Source organism: Ambystoma mexicanum, chromosome 1q (genome assembly GCF_040938575.1).
Source record: "Ambystoma mexicanum isolate Mex_15411 chromosome 1q, UKY_AmexF1_1, whole genome shotgun sequence".
NCBI lineage: Eukaryota > Metazoa > Chordata > Amphibia > Caudata > Ambystomatidae > Ambystoma > Ambystoma mexicanum.
In genome coordinates, this window is record NC_090922.1 from 437,662,703 (window position 1) to 437,687,087 (window position 24,385).

Consider the following 24,385-nt stretch of genomic DNA (forward strand, 5'->3'; position numbering starts at 1 on the left):
CACTATAGTACTGGGATGGAGAAGAGGGATCCTGAAGACTACAGAGCTGAAGGTCAGGCATGTCCCAATAATTGGTCTAATTGGAATCAGGTACATCAGGCAAGTGATTCACACCTTAAACCCCTGGATGGGATCTGTGAGCCACTTGAAGGTGTCTCCCTAGCTAGTCCCTGGGATCTGTCTTCGAGGTGGCCAGGACACAGCTATTGCTATTGGATCCAGTTTCCTGGGGGTGGACCAGTGAGGGAGGATCACCTGGATGGGGGGTGGGACACTGACGAGTGAGACGCAGTATCCCCCTTCCTTTAACACCTTTGCCCCCTCCACTCACATAGGACATTCTAAACCACTGCCCCCCCCCCCCATTTGCAACACAAACACTTTTGCACAACACAAAGGATAATGGACTAACACCCGAGCCATTTACCTGACATGTCCCAATACACGTGTCAGGCAATTGATCAGAATCACACACACCCGACAACCCTTTCCCTTCCCCACAGGGATAAAAGGTGGAGCCAAAGAGCACAGTACGAGCAAGGCGAGCACGGCAGACAGCACGACAAGGCGGCTAACACGGGGAAGTTCAAGAGAAGGAGAAAGGCGCCAGAAATCGAGAGGGTGGCGAGGAGAGAAGTGACCTTGCCCTTTTCTTCCCAGGCCTGCAGAGCCTTCATGGAAGAGAGCCTAAGACAGCGAACAATAGCACAAGTATCCTGCAGCAGATGTCAGCGGTACATGGGGCAAACCGGTAAGCAGGAGCGAGGGAAGCTCCCATGGTACCAGCCTTGATTCCAAAGAGGCAACAGCTAAGCAGTTCATCACAGCCGGTGAGTCGAGGGGCAAATCAATAAGAATCGGGCTGTGTTGAGTGTGAACCGCAAAGTGGCAAGTTTTTAATCAAAGTTGATGAACTGTGAATGGACGGTTAGAAGTGTGAAGGGGAGACCAGCTGTAGTGGGGGAAAGCGGCACCACGTGGGTGCCAAGAGACTTTGGTCGAGCCCCATATGAGAGAAACTAAAAGTAGCAGAAGGCTGTAGGAGGGCCGGCGAAATAGATCAAAGTGGTCATACAGAGGGTCAAGCAAAATCCCTTTACAATCGAAAGACTTTGATCTACAAGCACTTTGACAGCAAGGGAAGTGAATCCTACATTGAGAGAAAGCAATGGACATGAATCTGCATGGTGAAAACAAGGGAAGTGAATCCCATAACACTTGAGAATAAAGTGAAAGGGAAGGAGAGTGGTCCAAGCCCGACCGAGGGAAATCCAGGGGTGAAGCCATCACCCAACAATACAGAACAGAAGAAGGGCCCGAGCCCGACCGAGGGAAATCCAGGGGTGAAGCTGTCACCCAAAGTTGATTGATATATTTTTTAAATACAATACGTAAAGGGTCAGCCCCCAGAATAAGGAGACCCAGGGGTGAATCCATCACCCAGCGAACATTGAAAAAAAACTAATTTGTTAAAAGAACTTTTGTTTTGGTTATTTGAACACATCAGGCCCCGAAGGCAAGAGACTTTCTAAGGAAGCGAGACTTGGCCATCAACCATCCTGAGAACTGCCATTGGAACGGTCGTCTCGTGCTGGAGCGGCTCGCAACTGTACTGTGCTCCAAGCACCCATCTTGCCCGTGTCCAAAACATGTGGAAGGGAGACCCAGGATACTGCATTCTGACATATTATTTAAGAGCAGTTCTTTCTTTACTTGAGAATTATCCCATACCCCTTTTTGTATTAGTTGTGAGGTTTGGAAATAGGTTTCTTAGTATAGGCCTTTATTTTGACAACGCCACTACGACTGCCTTATTTTTCATTTGATAGTCAACGCTTGCTCCCATCTTAGATTTAGGTTTAGATTAGGCGTTCTTCCAACCTCCATACAGCATTCATTGTTCAATAAACACCCTTGAACTGTGATCACTTGTGTCTGTCTTGTTGTCACCATGAGTCCTCACAAATCCAGGTGTATAAAAGGTGCAACACCTGAAGATTTGAGGAGAGAGCAGCAGGAAGGCCAGCACAACCTGCGAGAAGCCAAAGGAGAACGGGACGCTGAAGGACTGCACAGTGAAGCAGAGTGTAATTGCGTGACCAGGGAGCGGGGAAAGCAGGCGAAGGGAGCCATGGAACGGGTCAGCCCCTTTACTATGGCCAAGAAGTGCTTGTTCCCCTGAATGGAAGAAACAATCCAGTGGGACCCTGACCTCAAATACAAGAATACGACTTAAAGAGGAAGCCAAAGAAAAGATTGCCACGACCAGTGAGTTTCAAAGAGTGTGAGAAACCGGGTGCGCGTATGAAAGTCAATGTGGCAGTGATTTGCATTGTAAGGAGGGGGTCGCGTGAGGTCGGCACATTATCAAAAGCCTCCAATCATAGCGGCAAGAACTAACAAACTAATGCAATGTTAGAAGTGGATTTTGTAGAAACACTTTATCAGAGTGGTCACGCTTGAAGAAGCGGTACGTGTTCAAAAGTCTCTGATCAATCAAGGACACTGAGAAAGTAATACGAAATGGTAATGCTAAAGAGAATGAAAGCTGTGGATGAGCAGCCGAGGGGAGCCAGTGAAGTGTGAGCAAAATGCCGAATTAATAAAAGAGAGCTAATAAGTAGAAATGAGGGCTGTAAATAAAAGACAACGAAGTGGAATATGGAAAGGAGGGCCAATGAAGTGCCAAGAAAGATAAATCATTGATCTATGAACTTGAGAGTTTTCATGAACTGCCAAACCCATCTAAGTTAATGTGGCAGAAAGCTGGAGCGAGGGCAACTGGTTGCCTGACCTGTAATAGGTGGGCCATGCAGCCTGTTTACTGCACCTAGACCAGGTAGCCCCAACGAATCCGGGAAAATTGTAAAAGCAACCCGGACACAAGATAAAGCTGAACTTTGTGAAGTTGTTTTGTGAAGCTTGGGTAAGGGAACCCTGAGCTCCTTTGGAACATTGTTTTGTGAAACAGTGCTTGACGCTTGGGGAAGGGAACCCTAAGCTCCTTCGGAACTTTGTATACTGAAACCAAGTGTGTTTGAAACTTGGAAAGAGACACCCAAGTCCTGAAGGAACACTTGAAGGCTATAATTCCTGAACTTGGGGAAGGGAGCTAGAGACTGCCCCTGACTTTATTTTGAACACTATTTGAGTTAGAATAACCCTACACTACATTTATGTATTAGATGTGAAGGCAAGCATAGGTTATGACACAGACTCTTGATTTGGATGTACGGACATAGACTTTCCCTATTTTCTTCAGGTAGGGAAATCCCCACCATAGCTATAGGGCAAGTTAGGCATTATACCTATCCTCATACTTAATAAAGATTCTATTGTTGAAGTCAATCTGCTGTCCGAGTCATCTCTTGATACCCTGGCTGTCTCACAGAAAACGTTGTGTAGGACGTCTGCATGCAATTGCCACTAGTGTTCTGATGGATTTCTATTCTTCTGTTTAGTGCCTCTTCCAAAGACTTGTATTCCCCTGGAACATGTTGAGATAGGAGAAATATATTGTGTTTCAGAGCACATAACCAAATGTTCTGGGCTACTTTGGACAACCCCTGGAGAGTGTGTCCCTCCCTGCTTGTTTATGTAGAACATGGCTGTGGTGCTGTCTGTTAGAATGAGGACTGTTTTCCCTATTAGCTGTTGCTTAAAAGCTTAAAAAGCCTTGAACACTGATAATAGTTCTAAAAAGTTGATGTGTTTGATTGCCACAGCTTCTGTCCACACCCCGTGTGCGGTCTGATGGGGAAAAAAAAGAAGCTTTCCACCCTAACTGCGTGACCTTAGCTCCAGGGGTGGTGAAAGGCTTGCCCTTCAAAAGGTTCTTTTTTGTCCACCACCACACTGATAGAACGAGGGAATGTGAAACCACTACTAGATCACCCCATAGACTGCCTGCTTGCGACCACTGTTTCGCCAACCACTCTTGCATGGGACGCACACGCAAATGGGCGTGTGGTAAGAGATAAATACAGGAAGCCATCATTCCCAGAAAGTACATTGCCTTTCACATAGTCACCCGACGAGCGGCTACATATGGTGGGATTTGAAACCGCATGTTTTGGACCCTTTCGTCAGAGGGGAAAACTAGAGTGTCTTGTGTTCAAATTAGCACTCTTCAGAATTGTTTTACCTGACTGGGCACGAGTTGTTGATTGATAAGCCTAACTGACTAAAAAAGATTGATTGTCTGCTGAATGTTTTGAAGACACATTTGAGGAGTGTCTTGTTATTAGTCAGCCATCTAGGTAAGGATCCACTATAATGGACTGGCAGCCTAAGTGCGCTGCTACCACTGAGAGTACTTTTGTAAACACTCTTGGCACAGAGGCTATGCCAAAGGATAACACCTTGAATTGGTAGTGTAATTTTTCCACATTGAAATGTGAAAGTATGCATCTTTCATGTCCATTGTTGCCATGTTATCCCCTTGTTTTAAAAGGGGGATTGCTTCCTGCAGCATTGTCATCCTGAACTTTTGTGGCTTGTGTAAGGGTGCAGAAGTACAAGTCTGATAGTGGTGTTTCTCGGCAAAGACTTATTTGTCACAATAGAAGAAAAGGAAATGAAATCCTGCCCTCTCTCTAAGAGGGGTTGCCCTACCTCAACCAAAAATACTAATGAATCTGTCATGATGTTGTATAAAATCAAAGTGTCCACCGTCCTGTGTCCAAACCCATTTCCGTCCCTTACACTGAAGGCTAAGGAAAACCGGGTGTCTTCTTAATCCAGAGGGAGGCTCCTCTCACTCTGGATATGAGTGAGACAGTCCAGTTCTTTTTGAAAAAATACTTGGTATTGATGTTTTATTTCTATTGCGCTCATACACAAGTGTTTCAGAGCACGACAAGGCAAGGGAGGGGAACAGGGGAGAACAAAACAGCGATCTTACTAGGCCCAGTGACATTGAGAACGCGCAACTCCATGGGAGAGGGGGAGGGGGAAAAGTGCATGCAAGGGGGGAGAAGTGGAAAGTGCGAAGCAGAGGAGAAACAGATAAATAAATAAATAATAAATGCAACAAACAGTGGTAGTGCAGCCAGCAATTTGCAAGTGCTAGGTTTAAGGCAGCAGACAAGGTAGGTCTGATAAGTGCAGGAAGAAAAAGGAGGGGGCTATATGGGTACAGATACAGACCCCAGTGCAAGGGGTGGCCCGGAGGCAGTGCGGGAGGGTGACAGGGTGAGCAGGTACCTGGGCCCGGAGGACAGAGGGTGGCCAGGTGCACAGTGTCAAGAGAAAACTGATCAGCAGGGGAGAGGGGAAGCGAAGGCAGAAGAAAAGAGGAAGGTCTTGAGGTGCTTTCGGAGATGGTTCTCCTCAAGTTTTGTGGCAAGGAGGCTGTTCCAGAGGGAGGCCCCTGCCGAAGACAGATCTACCCCCAGCTCGTTTCTTTGAAAAACTACTGACCCTGAGGGAGTTACAGGTAGAGGAGCGAAGAGCTTGAGAGGGGAAGTATTTGCGGAGGGATAGCTGAAGGTATTTTGGACCCAGGCCCCACAAAACCTTGTGGCCTTGTGGCAGAGGGTTTTGAATTTAATCCTTGCATCCACTGGGAGTCAATGGAGAGATTTCAGAGCTGGAGAGATACAATCCCCGGGCTTGAGGCCAAGGACAAGTCTCGCAGTCCTGTTCTGGATTAGTTGCAGAGGGCGGAGAGTGGAGGCAGGTAGATTTAGAAAGAGGCTGTTACAATAGTCCAAACTAGAGAGAACCAGAACTTGGGATACCATGACCTTCTGGGGGAAGAAGAGGAAAGGCAGAGTACCTCTGGGGAGGTGCAGTAGGAAGTTTTACTTTTTAGAGACCTCAGAGATGTGGGCGGAGATGGAATGGGTGGCGTCAAAGATGACCCTGAGGTTCTTAGCCTCGCAGGTGGGGGTTTGAGGCGGGCCAAGGGAAGCCGGCCAGAGAGTGAGGGGAAAGGATGGTGAGGGTGTGCTGATGAGGAGGATCTCAGTCTTGCTGGCATTTAGACAAAGATCATTGGCGGCACACCAATCTTGAATGGAAGTTAGGCAATCAGAGATGAGAGAGGGAGAGGAGGTAGCCGAGGGCAGCCTGAAAATGAGTTGTGTCATCAGCGTAGCACTGGAAATTTGAGTAGAAAATGGCAATGAAGTGGGCGAGAGTAACCAGGTATTGGTCGAAAAGCCAGGGTGAGAGGGTAGACCCCTGGGGAACACCACAGGTAGAGAGGAAGATGGATGATAGGAAGGACCCAAGTTGGACCTGGGAGGGTCGATCAGAGAGGAAAGAGGTCAGTCAGGCCAGAGCCTGATCAGTGATACCCAGGTTTTCACGGAGACGGTTGAGCAGGATGGTATGGTTGACCGCGTCGAAGGCAGAAGAGAGATCGAGGAGGATGAAGACAGAGGGAATGTTAGAGTCAAGGTTGGAGAGAAAATCTTCACGGATGTTCAGGAGAGCAGTTTCTGTGCTTCTGGCAGCTGTGAAGCCACACTGGTCGTCATGGAGTGATTCTTAAACTTAAAGCTCTTGCTTTTTAACTGTTCCTCTGAACATATACAAAACAGAGTTCTCAAATGTCAAGTGGGGCGAGTCCCTTCTCCTGCTCTCTCCAACTTACAAATTACAGCATCAAGTCTGAATCACTATCCTACCAGACTTGTCTGGATTTTCTTTTTAAAACACACACAGTTCCCAAGCACCAAGGGGCACTGGGGGGCGAAAGATTCTCTTCCCCTGGTTCTTTATTCAACTTATAAATGTAGCACCACGTCTGGTTCACTGTCCTGATGGACCCTACTATATATTTTTTAAATATCTCTGTTTATTTGATAAAAGGGCACAACAGATAAACAATATAAACGCCCACCATCGCCCAAGTCCCTTTCTCGGGCCATCCCTTTGAAACCCCACTCCCATCCTCAACACAACTCATCCCATTTCCCCCAGATCTTGTGGAATTTCCTAAGGTTACCGTTGTGGCAATACACCCTCTCCCCTAGGGACCTACCGGTCCATACCCTACCCTCCCTTCGTTGAGCCACCGTCGGCATGACACCCAGCCTCCATTTGGTGGCCAGGCCCCTCCTAGCCAGGGTCAGGCCTGTGCTCATCAGCTGTCTAGTGCCCCCGCAGTTACCACCTCCGCCAAAATATGCAGTAGGGACACTTTGGGGCACCTCAGGATTTTGCTCCCCTCCAGTCTGGACAGTATGCACAGAATCTTTTCCCAATACACCCGTACCCTCGGGCATGACAATATCCTGTGGCATTAAGACCTGTTCTTGCCCTGGCCCTTCAAACAAGCTGCACTGTCAGCCCTCTCCATAGACCTTCAGTTGCACTAGACGAAGTCTGGTGGACATGTTGTGCTCCCCAATAGCCATCTGGGCGTCCACCCATTCTTCTTCTTCCAATATCCCCATGTCCTACTCCCACTTTACTCGGACCCAGTCTGGCCGTTGTGCAGTAAAGTTATTAACTGCCTGATACAGTGTCGAAATTGCTTTCTTTTCCAGGCGACCTGAGAGTCGGTTGACCTCTAGTGGAGTATGGTCCGGGATGTTCATGTCCACTCCCAGTTGACTTGTGTATGGCGCGACTCAAGCACATATACGTGTACCGGTCTCTGGCCCCCAGCCCGTATGCGGCGCAAAGATCAGGGAAAGACATCACCCCCCCCCCTTTGATGACGTCTCTCACCGTGACTATGCTTTTGTCCGCCCATCTAGCGAGCTTCCCAGAATTTGCACCTCGGGTATGTATGGGTTCTCCCACAATGGCATACAACCCGTTATCACCCCTTTGTAGCTCATGGCCTTTGTGACTGCCGCCCTGGCCTCTATGACTCTTGGCTGCGACGGGTAATCCCATTTCCCCGGGCCCCCATAGAGCACATGCATCGGGGTCTTTGGACCCATGAACTCCCTATCCAACCTTGTATGCGCAAGCCCAGCCCCCCCCAAATACCCACTCATTGGCCGCCACCACCAGCTAGGACGCCCAGTGGTATTTGTGCATATCAGGTATCCCGAGGCAGCCCTCCCACACCGAGTTAGTGAGGTATTTAAGCCCAATTCTGAGGTTGCCCCCCAGATGATGCCTGGGAGCATTGAGTTTATTTTGGCAAAAGTGGAGTCGGGTACCCTAACCGGGGTGTTCTGTAATATATAGAGCAGCTAGGGTAGGGTCATCATCTTTAAGAGGTTAGCACTCCCCACCAAAGTAAGCGGCAGGGTAGCCCAATTTTTCAGCGTCCTCCTGTAACTGAGTTAATACTGGATCTAGGTTATCTCGAAGAAAACTACCCTTGTCAACATGAATCTTGATCCATGGATATAAGGGCCCCTCTCTCCCACAACTAGGGGGCAGTCTTCTAGGATTGCCTCCCCCGCCACCCTTTATGGGGACAATCACAGATTTGTTCCAGTTGCTCTTCAGCCCGCTGTAGTCCCCGAACTCCCGAATTGTGCCCATGGCCCTCGGACCAATACTCCTCGAATCCTCCAGAAATAGCAATAAGTCGTCTGCATACAGCGAAATGTGGTCCTCCCACCCTCCCCTGCCATTTGGACCCTGTCTGAAGCCGATCGCCCCTAATGCTCTCGACTAGTGGATCGATCATTGAATAAGAACACCAACCGGGACAACAGGCACCCTTGCCTCGTGTCTTGCAGCAACAGGAAGCTCTGTTGTATACCCATTCACCCCGACCCTGGCCCTGGGTTCCAAGTACAACAACTTGACTCACCCCAAAAAACCCTTGCTGAAACCTACTTGGCCAAGAACCTCCCACAGGTAGCCCCACCTTACCGAATCAAAAGCTTTTTCTGAATCGAGGGCCATAATGGCATGTGGGCCTTCCAACTCTTGCGGTTTGGCCAATGCATTATACACCCTCCTAATATTGCTCCTTGTGGCTCTGCCGGGGACAAATCTGCATTGATCAGACTTCATCACTGTGCCAATTCATCCTAAACACTCTATTGGCCAATATCAACAGTATCTTGGTTTCCCCATTCAGGAGCCAAATTGGCCGATACGAGTAGCACAGCTCTCTGGGTTTGCTCTTTTTGTGCAGCACCACGATGGTGGCCAGTCGCAGGTCCGCGGGGAGCACCCCTTGTGTCCTTACTTTGTTTTAACAGCTCCAGTATAGGTTCAGCAATCAATTCGCGGAGCCTTTTCCATAATTCTGAGGGGAAGCCATTGGGCCCGAGAGTTTTCCACGGTCTGCAGCTGCCCAATTGCACACTGTACCTCCTCTACCAAGATCTCCCTATCTAGGTCTCCCCTCTCCAGGTCGGTCAGCCGCATGAACAGGATCTGACTTAAGTACTCCCTCGTCTCCTGAGCACTCGACCCGCCTCTCTCCCTGTACAATTCCTGGTAGTAGCCTGCGAATTCCTCTGCCACCTGACGCCCCACTTTACAACCTTCATTTGCCAGTGCCTCTACCTTGCTTATACAACGTAAGCACTCCTCCAGTTTCTCCACCCACGTGAGCAGCCTCCCCACCTTATCCCGATCCTGTACACCCTAGCTCTACTCGCCCACTGCCACTTCCTTAAAGCGCGGTGTGGCCTGTAACAGTTCCCCTAAAAACACTTTTGGAGATACCAGGGACTTTTGTTCATGCAGCAGTCAGGTTACTCCTAGGAACTGAAACTCAAACACTTGAAGCCTGCCTGTACTGCTAAAATAGGATGAGGTACCCATGAATTTCACTCATATACATTTTAATTGGAAGAACATTAGATTCAGTACTTCCTATAACACATTTGTATCTTTAGTTTCAGCATAAGAGCAGCATCATTTTATTTTTAACAACATAAAAACCAATGCATTCTTACAACAAATATCTTAAAATCAATCATAAAATGCAATGTGCTACAATGTTAACGTGTTTAAACGGATTCATCCTGATTCATATGTACTTCAAATTTTACCAGAGTACTGAACTTACAAATGTTTCAAAGACCCAATAATGGATCTATATAACCAACACCTGCCCGACATATTTCATTCTTTCGTGACTGGCAACCATCCAAAGAACTTCTTCAGGGGCTACTGCTCCTTCTAAACCATTATATACAACCCGCTTTTTCTACAATAAACAGTGTGGTATTCACTATGCTTCTCAGAGCCTTACAATCTTACAAGTTTTCTCTCTTGCAGTAGTTAGAGCGGATATCTCTCATTATTTTCACAAGGGCTATTTGTTCCCACTTCGTATTGCTTGTCTTCCTTTTTGGGGCTGTATAATTTAGCCCTGCAACATAAGGTGACAACCTGCTGTTCACCTCCCTTAACTTTCTGCGGATACATTATAACAGGCTTTTGTTACATTTCTTAGTGTTGCTCTTGGTGATTAAGAACATACATATTACAGGTATATGCTTACATACCTGTGTCCTATTCTGGCTGTTCTCCTGCATCAGAATAACCAGCTTATGCCTGTTTATGTACAAATTGCACTGTTCTTTTAAATTGCTGGGAACACAGGTCCAAACACGCTCTATGCTTGACTTTGCATCTACAAGTACAGAAATATAGCATTTGTCCCCATTTGCTATGTTGCCTCTCGTGTACATATTACATCATGGTAAGGCATCTCTCCAAACTATTCATTTACTTTTTGCGATTAATAGCGTGGTTTATATCTTGCACGTAATATCGTGGCTTGGACTTGGTGTAGTCGATCTAGAAAAAATATGGATCCTGCATTAGCATATAATTCCTTACTATTTGCAATTGGAGTTACTAACCTAACAGTATTTTGCTAATGCTTATTTTAGCGTTTCTTTACCTCTTTGCTACGGTGTGTCTGTGTCCCGTGCCAGCATCCAAACGGCTTTTCAAAAAGGACGCCGCCGCTCATGTATTTTAGTGTTTGTATGTCGACTAGCAACATACTGCAGGACCTTGTCTCTATCTAGTCAGTTTCCTTTTAAAAAAAGGAGAGCGCTATCTTGGCGTGGCAACTCACACTAGCATTTTCTAATAGTCTATAGATTCCAAGGCATGGGGGCTTATTCCCAACGTATATAAAACAGTTTTGGTATCGCCTCTCTAGTGTAATAAAGGTGATTTTGGTCATGCTGCTACCGTTTTGTCGAATCATTTGATTCTTGTGTGTATGTTAAGCCTTCATAGCGCCCAAATCTATGTGATAGACCAACCCACAGTTACCTCATTACACATTGTGTTCTTCGCTCTCTGGGTTTTGAACTCCCCCTTGTGGGCCGATGTCAAAAAAGTACTATCACACAATTTCAGATTGTTCCGTCTATAATATAACATTACCACTATCTCAATGTATTAGCCCCTTATTCTCTATAGGTCCCGTGATATACATCGGTATATTACACATTGGGACTATCCTGTAGTCATTATTGTCTGATCTTGTGCCACTCAATGTATTCATTCAATCCTACTTGGTCGCATTTTGTCAGGAAAATAAGTTCCTGTTCTTTTCTGAAAAGGTGCGTCTTATCTGCATTACTGTCATTGCTTCTAGGTAATAGTTCCCTCCTGGCGCCCTCAGATGTATCCCTGCCATACTGGTCCTCCTTGTCCCTGATCTTTCTCTAGTTCCTCCAGCGCCGCCACTCTGTTCTTACCATGCTTCCCTATCTCAAGCATGGCGCGCTACCTCACCACTGTCTTGTATGCTTCCCACAATATTGCCTTGCTTCCTACCGTCTCAGTGTTTTGGGCGAAGAAATATTGTGTCCCCTCCCGCAATCCTCCCATAATGTCTTCATTGTCCAGATAATAGGTGTTAAGCCGCCACTCCCCCAGCCCGCTGGGTTCCTTCCGCCTCACTGTAATGGTGAACGGGGCGCGGTCAGAGATCCCCGCTGCAAGTACTCTGCCTCCGTCACCATCCCAACCCCTGTAGAAGGAAGAAAAAAGTAATCAATGTGGGAAAATGTGGTATGGGCCCCAGAGTAAAAAGAGAATCCATTATCCCCAGGATGCGTGTCCCTCCAGACATCTACCAAGCCATTCGCTGCAGCGAACGTCGCCAGACCTGTGCTTGGCCCAGGGACCGCAGCACTCCCCTCCCTGAGCCGTCCTGTACTCCCTGCTCATGACATCATTGAAATCACCCCCCAGTAACGTGATGTAACCGCTAAGAAGTCCAATGTAGGGGCAAGGGTGTGTACATGCACTGAATCGTCAAGCTTTCCGCTATAGCTCCACCACCACCAGCACATAGCGCCCATCTGCGTCACAGTGGACTGTCTTCACCTCCAGAGGGAGGAATCGCCGAACCAGGATGGCCACTCCTCAGGAACCTCTATAGTACCCTGCATGTTCGACGACTGTGGATTTGCCCAGTCACAAAAACATGCAGGAGGTGCCCATCAAGTCCTCTCCTGGAGCAGGGCAACATCTATTTTATTCCTACCAAGATACTTAAGGACCAGCCCCCTTTCAATCTTGTCCCTGAGGCCGTTAACATTCCATGTGAGGCATTTGATCGCCCTTCTCTGCTGATTGCCCTCTCAACCCACCCCCATCACCCCTCTTCCCCACCATCATGGATTGACCCTCTAAGGCTTGCCCTCGCCTCAGCACTTCCTCTTGTGCAATAGACTGGACAGATGTGCCCTCATGTGTTCTGCCATGCAACCCAACATGGTATTGAATAAATACCCCCCTAAATCCCAACACCGTATACCCCCCAACTTGAAGCATCTATCGAACCCAGTCGACAGTATCCCTACTGCCCACGCTAAAGTGGCGTGTGCCAGGCTTTATACAGGGGGTGCATTCCCCCGGTCGCCCCGAGCCAGGCCGACCTCTGCTGTGTTGTGTGCTCCCGTGGCAGCATCCTTCAGAGATGTTCAATTGTATCCGCCTATCCCCATGCAGCAAATTGAACATTGGGTGCCCACAGCCTGTTGTCCGAGAGTCTCTAATGCTGTGCTGTGTCACTCCGGGGTTCCAAGGCATCTTCTCCCCCCGCCCGTCAACCCTACGTTTGTGATTCCTGCTGCGACTGGTCCTCCATTGGGTGTACCATCTCGAACCAGTCCCTTGCATCCATTGAATTCCTGAAAAAGCACCCCCATTCCCACGCAGGCCAATCACCCTAAGGGCTGCCGGGAAGATAATGGAATACTTGAGCCCCTTTGCCCTCAACTGCGTCGTAAGATTTTCTTGCCTTCTGGACCGCTCTAGTGAAGTCTGGGTAGAGCGCCACCCATGCGCCATTCACTTCCATTAACCCTTTCTTCCGGGATGCCTGTAGAAGGAAGTCACGGTTCCTATAATTTAGCAGGTGTGCGATCACCTACCGGGGAGGTGGAGGGGTACTCACAGAGGGGGGGGCGGCAGGGACTCTGTGAGCCCATTCAGTATAAAAGAAGTTAGACAGACCGCTCGGGTCGACCCAGTCCTTGATTCATACTTCCAAGTATAGCTCCGTAGAGGGGCCCTTGATCTTCTCCGGCAGGCCATGTTTTTCGTTCGAGTTCTCCCCTCGGCGTCGTCCATCCTCGCCTCCAGTTGCTGCGTTTTCTGAGTCAGGGTCTGCACCTATGCCTGCAATGTGGTTGTGACATCTTCCAGGTCCGAAATCCTTTTATAGGCCTCTCCTACCCTGCCAGAGATCTTATGGAGGTCATTCAGCAGTAAGCCCACATCAAGCCCCACGGCATCGATCTTCCTTTCCAGCGTCGCCATCGCTTCCCCGATGGTGGCCATGATATCTTGGGCCGAGTATTCTCCACCAGTCACACCATCTGTTTCAGGGATGGCACTGGCTGACTACTCCACACACTGCTGGCCGGGCCCTTGCACATCAAACATACTTATCCGGGGTTGGGCATCATTGACCTTCCTGCCATGTTTGCCCTTGCCTTTCTTCATGTATGCCTTGGCCCCATGATGGGCTCACGCCTCCACAATCGCCAGGCACTCCCAGCTGTACCCTTCATTCTGCAGCCCTCCCTGGCACTACACCAGGAACCTCTTACCGCCTATCTCCATGCCCAGAGCAGGCCGCACCTGCCCCACCGTGGTCTGCACTCTGGCTGCTGCTCCAACCCCCCCACCCCAACAACAAAGTGGAGATATCAGTCTTAGTCTTATGACTGCGAGTTTTGATAAAGGAGTTAGCAGACAAGGTATACATTGGAAATTTAACAGCTTGCCCATAGGCTGTATGAAACAAGAATGTAATGAAGCCTCTTCTGAATTTCAGGAAGTCTGCTTCATGTCTTAAGTGGGGACGGAGTTCACAGTCTGGAGCACTGTGCACGGAGGGTTGTTCCACTGAATCTTGAAAAGTGATTCTTTCCATACGTGAGTTGTGTGTGAGATGCTGAATGCAGAGATCTTATAGGCATGGATGTCTGGAAGATCTTAGCTCCGGGCTCCACTAGCCCCATGCTGCAGGGGAGGAGGTCTTTGTACCCCACCCTGACTGTTGCTCCAGGTCGCACAGCCCCTCACCAACGGGGCACCCTCCCACCAGTGGCCATGTTGGTCCCGCACTTGTCGAGGTCACCTCTGCCACTCTTCTGTTTCTCGATCCCACCTTGCGGCGATCATTTTGTCCCGGGATGGCCCTAATTTCTACACCATGGGCCCAGTTGGAGCGGAGCCACCAGGATACATGTCCTGCTCAAAGCATCGCGCTACAGCACCCCCTGATGGACCCTACTATAGAACATTAAACTCACTGCCCAAGTATCAATTCCCAAATGTAGTGTTAAGTCTGGTTCACTACCCTGCCAAACTTAACTGTACATCTTTTTGTCACAAAACATATTTTCCTTTTATTGTGAGGTGGTTAGGAGGGGACGGCAGGTGGGATCTCTTCCCCTTGTTTGTTCTTCCAAGTTGAAACTGTAGTGCAAGTTTGGTGCGCTATCCTGCCAGACCTGACGGTAGAAAATGTCTCTCTCTTTCACATGGGTCCCAGATCCCTCTGTATGGGTTCTTGACCCTTGTACTTTGTTTTTGTGGGCCTCGCACAACTTCATATTTGTCCCAGACCCTGGTATGTTGCTTTTGCGGGTTCTCTTTCCCAACTTCACTCACTGTCCAACTGACTCTTCTGCCAGGTACTGTTCCACACAGGATATTTTATACAGTTAATTTCACTCTCTCTCTTCTTGATTTTCTCATGGTCCCATACCCCGTATGTCGGCGTTGCTTTAGTATTTCTTTCGGGTCCCCGACCCCTCTACTTTGCCTTTGCCTCTGTGGTTTACTTGGGTCCCAGACCCCTTTGTATTGGCTTTCCACAACACTTGGTATACTCTACTGCCAAGGGTCTACTGATGCATCAATGGTCCGTGGTAGTATATCTCTCTTCGGATCCATGGCCCGTGTGTTATTAGCCTCTTTAGTTTGCATCTGGTCCCTGCCCCTTCTTACAGCGGTTACTGGTGCCCTTAAATTCTTGTGGAAAGATGTTTGTTGAGAAATAGAACCTTACAATTTTAATAGGTGGCTTTCAAATTCAAAATTACAGATCACCCTTAAGCTGATCAGGGTATAAAGTAAAAATAAAGAAATTGCCGTAATGTTTTTGAATTTGCGCATTTATTTGTGAAAAAATAAAAGGAAAATTAAATCAATTTGGTAGTCTTTGTTTTTTAGGATTATGTTGTCAATTTATTTTAGACTTTTTCTCTTCAATGTTTGTTCTTCATTTGCAAAAAATGTTTATGATTTACTTCTTTTTTTTCAGTTCAGTTGATTTCTAAATATAGTTCCAAAGTCTTTGGTTTGTATTTCAAAAGCATTCACTGAATTGCTTGTTTCATTCTGTTGGTTTGTAGATACCATTAGTCGACTTTAATTTGTATCGTTTTCTTCAAGGTTTGTACTGTTATCAGTGTACTTGCATTTCCAAAAATGATCACTATTGTTTTTATAAGAAATTGGCTCAGTTTTTGTCAAAAATTTGTCAAAAATATATAAAAATATTTTTACCTTAGTGCTTGTAATTGCCTTATTGATAATTTCTTTCTTGTTCAAAAGAGTTTTCAAAATAATCCCTCAAACAGTATTGCTTTATAATGTTATTGTATCCTTATTAAGGTCTTCTTGAGCCAATTTCTGGAGGGTAATCTACATGATAGAAAATGTACATTTTTGTGGGGTTCCAAAATAAAACACAGCTTAAATCTCAAATGGTAGCGATTCTCCTCCCCAAAAGGGGATTCTTACCTGTTTTGTAGCACTCTTTAAACAGCAGGGCACCATGCTATTTTTATATATTTTTGACAAAGCATACAATATATGATTGGTTTATTTATTTGTGAAGTAAGATGTTGGTAGTTTTTGATTGTTTATTTTATACTTTTGTTTGCAATAATAGTCCCTGAAGAAGGTCTTCCATAGACCGAAAAGCATTGGACGACAAAATATGGTGCTAAAAGCCTGCTATGAAGCATAATTGAATAAACTATCAAAGTTTTGCTGAATCTACAAAGTTTCGTCACCAATTTTTTCTCATGAACGAATAACAACTTTCATTTGTTAATTTTAAGTAATTACGTGGAAATGCCCACTTAGGTCCTTCCAGTGTATTGGAAAATCCGATCCAGTCATTTGTGCATCACTTCTTTTTGAGAATGCATCCTTTCATTCCCCTTAAACACTGCTTTTGTCTAGCTGCCTTTTCACATTTTATCTGTCCATCATGTAACACTCATCGAGTGCGTAATCGCTGACACCACCCCTTGCAAACGGGGAGGCAACTGGCAGGACCAAACATTTTTTTCAAACTGTTGAAATATATATATATGTAAATTAAGAAAATAGGCTGTGCCCATTCACTCCCTTTTCTGGATTCTCAAAAAGAAGTGAACATAATCAGTCCCCTCACTCTCCCTACTGCGAGGCCAAAGGCTGGTGTAGGCCAGAGCCTGCTCTCGCTTCATCGAGGAATTCATGATCTGCAGGCGACAGATAATGGATGCTGCTTGTCGACGTGTGCGTCGTTCGTTGAAAGGACGGTAGATTACAATAAAGTTACAATAATCTTAAAGTCTGAAAGATATGGACTCTGCATTGGAAACGACTGACCACAATGGCGGAAACAAACATTTGAGGGACCTCCATGCATGAAGGACCATGGGTAGAGTACACATCATACTAGCGATAGTATTACAAAAACGTCCACTAGACTTCCCTTTTTGAACCGTGAAAAAAAAATATGCAATACTCTGCACCTACCACTAGATGTTAGCCTATGCAAAGCATGTGATTCTAAGCAGATCCACAAGCTTCAGAAACATTGTTACCAGGATAAGTTATAGTGTTTAAAGTACATTCACCATAAGAGAAAGGCAGGGTATGACTACAAAATCAAAAGGTAAGTGCTAAAAATACAAAACGTGGTCTAGAGCTCAGTGGAACCCTTGTTGACCCATAAAAGGTGTCCATGAGCAGGTATGTACACTGCAGACAATTTCAGGCAAGTTCCACAGTAAGTTCACAGATTCATAGAAACAAAAAGACAAGTTAAAGGGCCGTCTGCTTAAATGCAGGTAAGTCTGATCTAGCCAACAGGTGCAGATTCTGTGACAAGCAACACCAGGTAAGGCCACAGGAGACCCCCAAAAAGTGCTTCAGAGGTCAAAAGATCTAGCAGCACGAGGGCCCCAAATAATAATCCATTCCTGACTCAAAGGAATCTTCCATGAACCAGGAGGCACCTCAAATTATCACCCACCACAGGGCACCAAGCTAAGTACTCACATTTGGTGGCTTCGGCGATTACAGCTCCAGCGACTCAAAATAACCTGGTGAGTAAGCTGCTGTATGCCACAAGTGTGAATTTCAGGATTTGGTTGCCACAGAATTGAACCCTGTGCCAATGATAATCCCAGTGACCCACAAAAGGAACAAAGGCTCTTTGCAGGACTTTGACCCTCAAGCTTGCATTGAAGATTTCGGCGAGAAGGACCCAGAGAAGACAAGCGAAACCACGAAAACGGCTCCCAGCAGTACGGTGAAGAAAAGAAGGCAGCAGCAAATGGACCCAAGATGGCGACAACGGCTAGAGGTACCCTCGGATGGCACAAATTGATGATATGGCAGAGTGATGAAGTCTCGAGACCTCTCTGGACAGAACAGTGACCCATAGCCAAGCGGATGGTCCTGGTGGTAAACACCCAGTAAATGGTTCTACAGTAGAGGTTGCGAACCAGTAGAGGTGGGGAGTCACCAGGTGTCTTCAAGAAGCCCGGACTGGACCAAGTGTCAACAAAGAGCTAAACGGGGATATTCACAAGGCATTGCACTTAGCAAGTATTGCCAAGTAAGGGCTTAAGAAAATAGCAAAAACGCCAGGAATCACTGAGAAAACACCTTCACCAGATCAGTAGACCTGCCACATCCATTTACAGGAACAGGAAAGCAAGAGAATGCAACAGGAACAGGACAAAGCCCAAATACCCTTGCACTAAAAGAGACTGGGGCCTTACAGTCAGATCACCAACCATAATGGTTAGTCAGTGAAACTGTAACTTAGCTTTAATCACCTCAAAGGAAGTGGGTGTGTGTCCAGGGACATATACTGGCCTAAACCAGTTATGACCAATATGGTGGTTACCATTGTGGACTCACAAAGAGCCCAAGTGCTCAGAACAGCCATTTTAAGGCCAGCTTGTGGTCACCTAGTCAAAGGAAAGCGCCGAAAAACTTCTCCAAAATCCTGCAACAAGACCAAGAGAGGAAGCGTTCAGGACACCCTAGAGCCCACAACTCTCAGGTCAACCGGTGACGGAAACCCTTCTGCAACTGTAAGGACTAGAATGGACACTCAAAGGACCAACAAGGCCTGAACGCCCAAGGAAACGGGAAGGCATTCCAGGAGTCTTCCAGGGATGTAGAGACCTAGCAAACTCATGGAGAAGACACATCTTGATCATTTTGTTTGCATTTGAAAAAAGCCATTTATATTTTAGCCCGCTTGCAAAAAATTTATTAAAAAAAGGTGAAATATCAAACAACTGGAAAAAGTGAGAAGACATACCACAACAATGAAACAAACCACACATAGCCTTGTAAAACAGTACACAGAAGCTACCAAACGAATCACACCCACTTTCAGCGAACCGTGTAAACTAAACTGAAGCTGCCAACAGCACATCACAGTTCTCCTGAGCCTTTTCCTGCTAAGTCGTAGTAACTTACCTTACCATCTTGCTTTTCAGATCCGTCAGAGCGCAAGGGGATCACTCAGGTGGTGATAGTGCGCGGTATAAATATGCTTTAACATAACACCTTAAAATGTGGTGTGCTGAAGCATGTATTGAAATCATCTAGAACTGAAGACATGATTAAACAGATAGCTTAAAGAATTTTTGAAGTACAACAATACCCAATCAAACTAGGAGCAATCCAATCTCATGGATTGGGTCAAAAATATTTGTAATAGTTCCAAAGATCAAGCCTTGACAGAACCTATATATCATTTGAATCAAGAGTAAATTACGCATCAGAGAAACTAGATTCTATTTTATATGCAGAGCAGCACTATTTACATATGTCAAAACAACAGTATTCTTTGATCTTTTGTGATAAAGATCAAACAGTAATCCAGAGAGAGTCATCATAGCTACATCTTTTAAAAATTAAAATAGTACATCTTTGAAAAACATTTTTGGTTTCACGTGTTTTAATCAGGGCTATTTTCACTGCAGCCCTTTTATCTTTGGTGTTTTCACCCTGGCAGCTTTTGGAGATTTTGAAAATAAATTCAATGGGAGGGTTCTCACCAGCCCTCATCTGACACCCCCCTGCCACACTACTCAAACACACAATACATTTTTTTTTAAACGCCAAAAAAGGCAGGGTTTAAAACACCATAGTGAAAATGTCCACGATTAAAAAGCGGTAACCAAGATTTTCCACTGGTTGATAGGTTTATGTAACAGATCCATTCTTCCTGCTCTCCACACCTCCCACACAATGTGTTGATCTCTTTAGGACATAGAAATTCTTCACCTGTGAAGGACGACTGGCTTCTCCATGGGGTGCCCAAGAAGATCCTGAATACTGTCCCACTGTGAGAAAAATAGAACAAAAAATGATTAGCCAATTTCTAGCATTCACATATTTTTATGAAATAATAACCACAGAAAATTGATAAGCGGCAAAACAAATAAAAAAAATTCTAACATGAATATGATTTCAAAAAACTTGAATGCATTTTTTTCTCCTCTTGGTTTCATGAATGGAAAAAATAAGAATAAGGTCATAGTTTGGAAAAAGCTCACCTAATGACAGGCAACGCTAACACGCTGCCATAGTTTGAATGTAGAAAGGGGGCCCAGAACAATAAATGGTGAATGAGGCAGTTCTCATTTTCACTGTGCCTAATTTTGTTATCTCAGAATAGGGAAGGGTGACTTGAACATCACGTCTGGATAGTCCCTTCAGATATAGTGACTTAAGCCTAAATGTGGGACTTCTATGCAGATTGAGATGAGCGGCTTGGAGGATCTGCTCAATTTATTCCTATCATGAAGGATTTATAATTATGAAGAATGCACTCCAACACCATAACCCATCAGTTAGTCTCAGAAAATATGGTCAACTGCGCTGCCCACTCCATTTCCAAACACTGACCTTTGGCATCACAAGCAGCAAAATCAAACAGAACAAGTATTGACATGCCTCACGTCTGACTATTTTTATAACTTATTTAGAAAGTATTTATTGACGGCTTAAATGCAAATAATAATTTAGTATTCAGAAAGCTTCACTTTGTATATAAAGAATAACTAATCAAGCAATAACATACAACTCTACTTCGCCCACTGCTGCCAACTACCCAGTATCAATTCAAAGGAAATAATTCAGACAAGACATTGATGGAGGATACATACGCTTTGTACAGCATTTGCAGTCCGACGGGGTAGGTAAATACGTGATCCTGCCACACAGGACACAAAAGGGCTTAACACGTCTCCAAATTATTGCCAACGATCAAGTAGTAGGAAAATGAGTAATATCGCATAATAAAATTGCCCATTCCGCATGCCACCAGATATGATCACTGGATGGTTCCTGTTTTTTCCAAGAGAGACTAGGTGTCTGCTTACCTGCAGTCAAAAGCAGTGTGATCGCCTGCTTGGGTTGGGAGCATGGGGTACAACTGGTGGCTCTGTGAAGCCCAGGAATACCACCTCCGGCAAGGCGTCTTTTATTACTCAGAGAATGTTACCACAGGGTGTAGGTTTAGAAGGCCAACACAGTAAATATTCCAAAGACCCCCTAATGCTGCATCCTCTCTAACAGGACGGCAATCACTCGGACTCTATTTTGTTTAGGCATGTTGGTGTACAATACCACCTGTAGAATACCTCATGTGAATACCTCATGTTACACTTCTTTCCCCTGTACACTTCTGGAAGCAGAAGAGGCTATTGCCCATATTAACCCCGATTCTTCTGTTCGAAGATAACCCTCCCAGCCATTTACCTAGTCCCATTTAGGTTGGGTGTCATGTGTTGCAGGATGTATTCATTGTACAGTACTCACTAGTTCATTGTTTCCTACCACTTGTATTTTATAAGCATTCTTCCAGTAGGTAATCTGGTTGTAAGGGAGCAAAGTAGCTGCTCATCATGCTAGCTCCTTTATAAAACCCTAATCGTGCGTCAAAGAAGATGGGTTTAAACAGCGGTCAATGGTATACTTATCCTGCTTCGGAAGCAAATATCAGTGGGGAACTGGCAAAACTGAAATTCTCAATCAAGCATAAAATACAGGAAAGATGACAGAATGACCGAAGTGATTGCTAAGAACTAAAATAGACTGAACATGGGCATGCTGCACTACCACGTGCTTTGCAAGCCACACACACACACACAAACACACTGAAAGCATCACTCACAAACATACATATAATAAGCACAGCACACGGGTCAGCAGTGCGATATGCACCCCCCACACCTACAATGTGAAGCGGTAAAGTGCGATACTGTTTTGTGTCTGTCGATGCTAAATGAGAAGCTTTTACTTTGCCATTTTTCTTTTGAAATCTGAAACCACACTGCAGACCTGGAGTAGAAGCAGAGATATGGCTCATAACAGACATGCATATATTTCCTCCTCGTTTTTTTTTTTTTTTTTTTTTTTTTTTTAAATATATTTATTGATTTTTCAAAGAAACTTATACAACCAACATCATCCACATAGCAATCAGTTATATATCCACAATAACTTCCCATTCCCTCCTCCCCCCATGCGAACCCGGACCGGGGTTGCGTGGTCTGCCATTAGTGTTAGGGTGAGCCCGGGCTGTCCAGGTCCTCACCTGAGGTACTGACTTCTTTAGGACGGAACAGGGCTGTCGTGAGGGCTATCCATTGCAAGAGGTCTTCCGAGTCACCTGTTTTCTGCTGTCGCTGTGCCAGCTCCCAGGCCCCGGTTTCAGCCACAGACCACCTACGGAGGTCTTCCCACCATGTCACAAGTCTAGGGGCCCTGGGGCACTTCCAGGCCATTGCGATGCGCCTTTTTGCGAGGATGTACATCAAGTCCTTGAGCCTATTGAGGGGTTTGTTTTTTTTGCCTCGCGGATATGAGCCCAATAGACATGCCTTAGGGGATTGCACGTCTAGCGTTATGTCCTCCTCCGCTATCCTGGTCTGAATTTGCGACCAGAAGGTTTGTATATCCGGGCAGGCCCAAAACATGTGGGTCAGTGAAGCCGCGGGTTCTTGGCACTTGGGACACGGCACTACGCCGGCGCCATTGAATCTCGAGATGACAGCAGGGGTAAGGTAGGCCCTGTGGATGATGTAAAATTGGATAAGCTGGAATCGGGCATTCCTGGAGACTTTTTTATGGTAGTGTGTTATTGTTTCCCACTCCGTGTCTCCGAATAGCGTGTTTAGCTCGGCTTCCCATTTACCCTTGCATGTGAGTTTGTTATGTGTGGTGTTGTCAATTAGGATCTCATAAAGCCTAGAGGTTTCGTGTCCCCCCTCTGCAACGCCCACCAAGTTCTCAATGGTCTTGTGTCCGGCGCCTTGGGATTCCGCTTCCGGCCATCGCTTCCTAAGCCTGTCCATCACCGCCCCATGCAAAAGGAACTGACCCAGTGGAACCCCAGTCAACTCGTGCAGTTCGGAAAATGTGTGAGTGCCCTGGTCGTCTATCAGATCGCCCAGGGTGGCAACACCGGAGGGTTCCCACATGTTCCGGATCGCCTTCCGGTCCTCCGGTCTAGTGGACATGATGGCGGCTATAGGGATTTGTGGGGAGTAGGGGTCGGTCAACCTGACCGATTTGCAGGCCCGACTCCAGATCTGAGTGCCTAGGCGGATGAGGTGTGCATCCAGCGTTTTAGGTATTGGTCTGATCCAGAGGAGGTCCCTAAGCAACCAAGGTGCGTCTGGGGGCTGCAATAGGCGTGTGTCCGTCGTGGCATCATCGGCCATCCACTGGATCACGTGCTTAAGCTGGGCCGCTATGTAGTAGAGCTCAAAGTTAGGGGTTTTCAGGCCTCCCCTCTCGTACGGTCTTTGAGTTATGTCTAGGGCAACTCTGTGCCTCCCCTCCCGCCATAGGAGTTTCCTACATAATTTGCTCAGGTCTTTGAAGAAACGTTGGGGGATGTTGTAGGGGACGTTAGTAAAGAAATGTAGAAGACGCGGGAGTGCAACCATTTTAAGGAGTCCCGCCCTGCCAGCCATTGAAAGGGGCAATTTACACCATAGGTCAATTGATTTAGCCAGTCCCTCCTTAGCCCTGCCCGTGTTTAATGCATGTTCGGCTTCGGGGTCCCGGTGGATCGCGACGCCCAGATATTTGAACGTGGTGGGTTCCCATTTCAGGGCCAGAGGGGGGAGGTGTTCTTTCTTGGTTCCACTAAGTGCAGCCAGGGGGAATAGGCAAGACTTGCCGTGGTTAATCTGGATCCCGGTGCATCTGTGGAACCCATCTAGGGTTTCGAGAATGTAGGGGAGAAGAAGTTCGGGATCCCTTAGGTAGAGGAGCGTGTCATCCGCATACATGGAGACAAGGTGGTTCACTCCATTTACCACTATCCCCCCGTCTCCATACTCCTGCCTAAGGTATGCCGCCACTGGTTCAATCGCCAGGATGTAGAGGAAAGGGGATAGGGGGCACCCTTGCCGAGTGCCCCTGGCCAGGCTCCATTTTTCCGAAAAGGTGTTGTTGGTTCGCACTCTGGCTGTGGGATTAGTGTAAATGAGTTTGACCCAATTCAAGAAAGCCGTTCCGATCCCCATCTTGGCAAGGGTGGCATAGAGCCATGTCCATCGGACCGAATCAAAGGCCTTAGAGGCGTCTAGGGACACAACTGCATATTTACCGGGCATGCCGTTTGTGCTGTGTATCACATGATGCAGCCTTCGCAGGTTCTCAGACATGGAGCGGCCCTGCATGTAGC

The 24,385-nt window shown here is 46.5% G+C and overlaps 1 protein-coding gene across 13 annotated transcripts in view; it reads right to left on the reverse strand.

Annotated features, from left to right (window-relative positions):
- Positions 1–24,385, reverse strand: part of PHAF1 (phagophore assembly factor 1) — a 1,056,812-nt gene that overhangs the window by 75,380 nt on the left and 957,047 nt on the right. For all 13 annotated transcript variants that reach the window (XM_069640131.1, XM_069640088.1, XM_069640122.1 and 10 more), the window contains one exon: positions 19,966–20,024. In XM_069640131.1, coding sequence (XP_069496232.1) covers positions 19,966–20,024 — 59 coding nt within the window. The remainder of the gene's footprint in view (positions 1–19,965; positions 20,025–24,385) is intronic.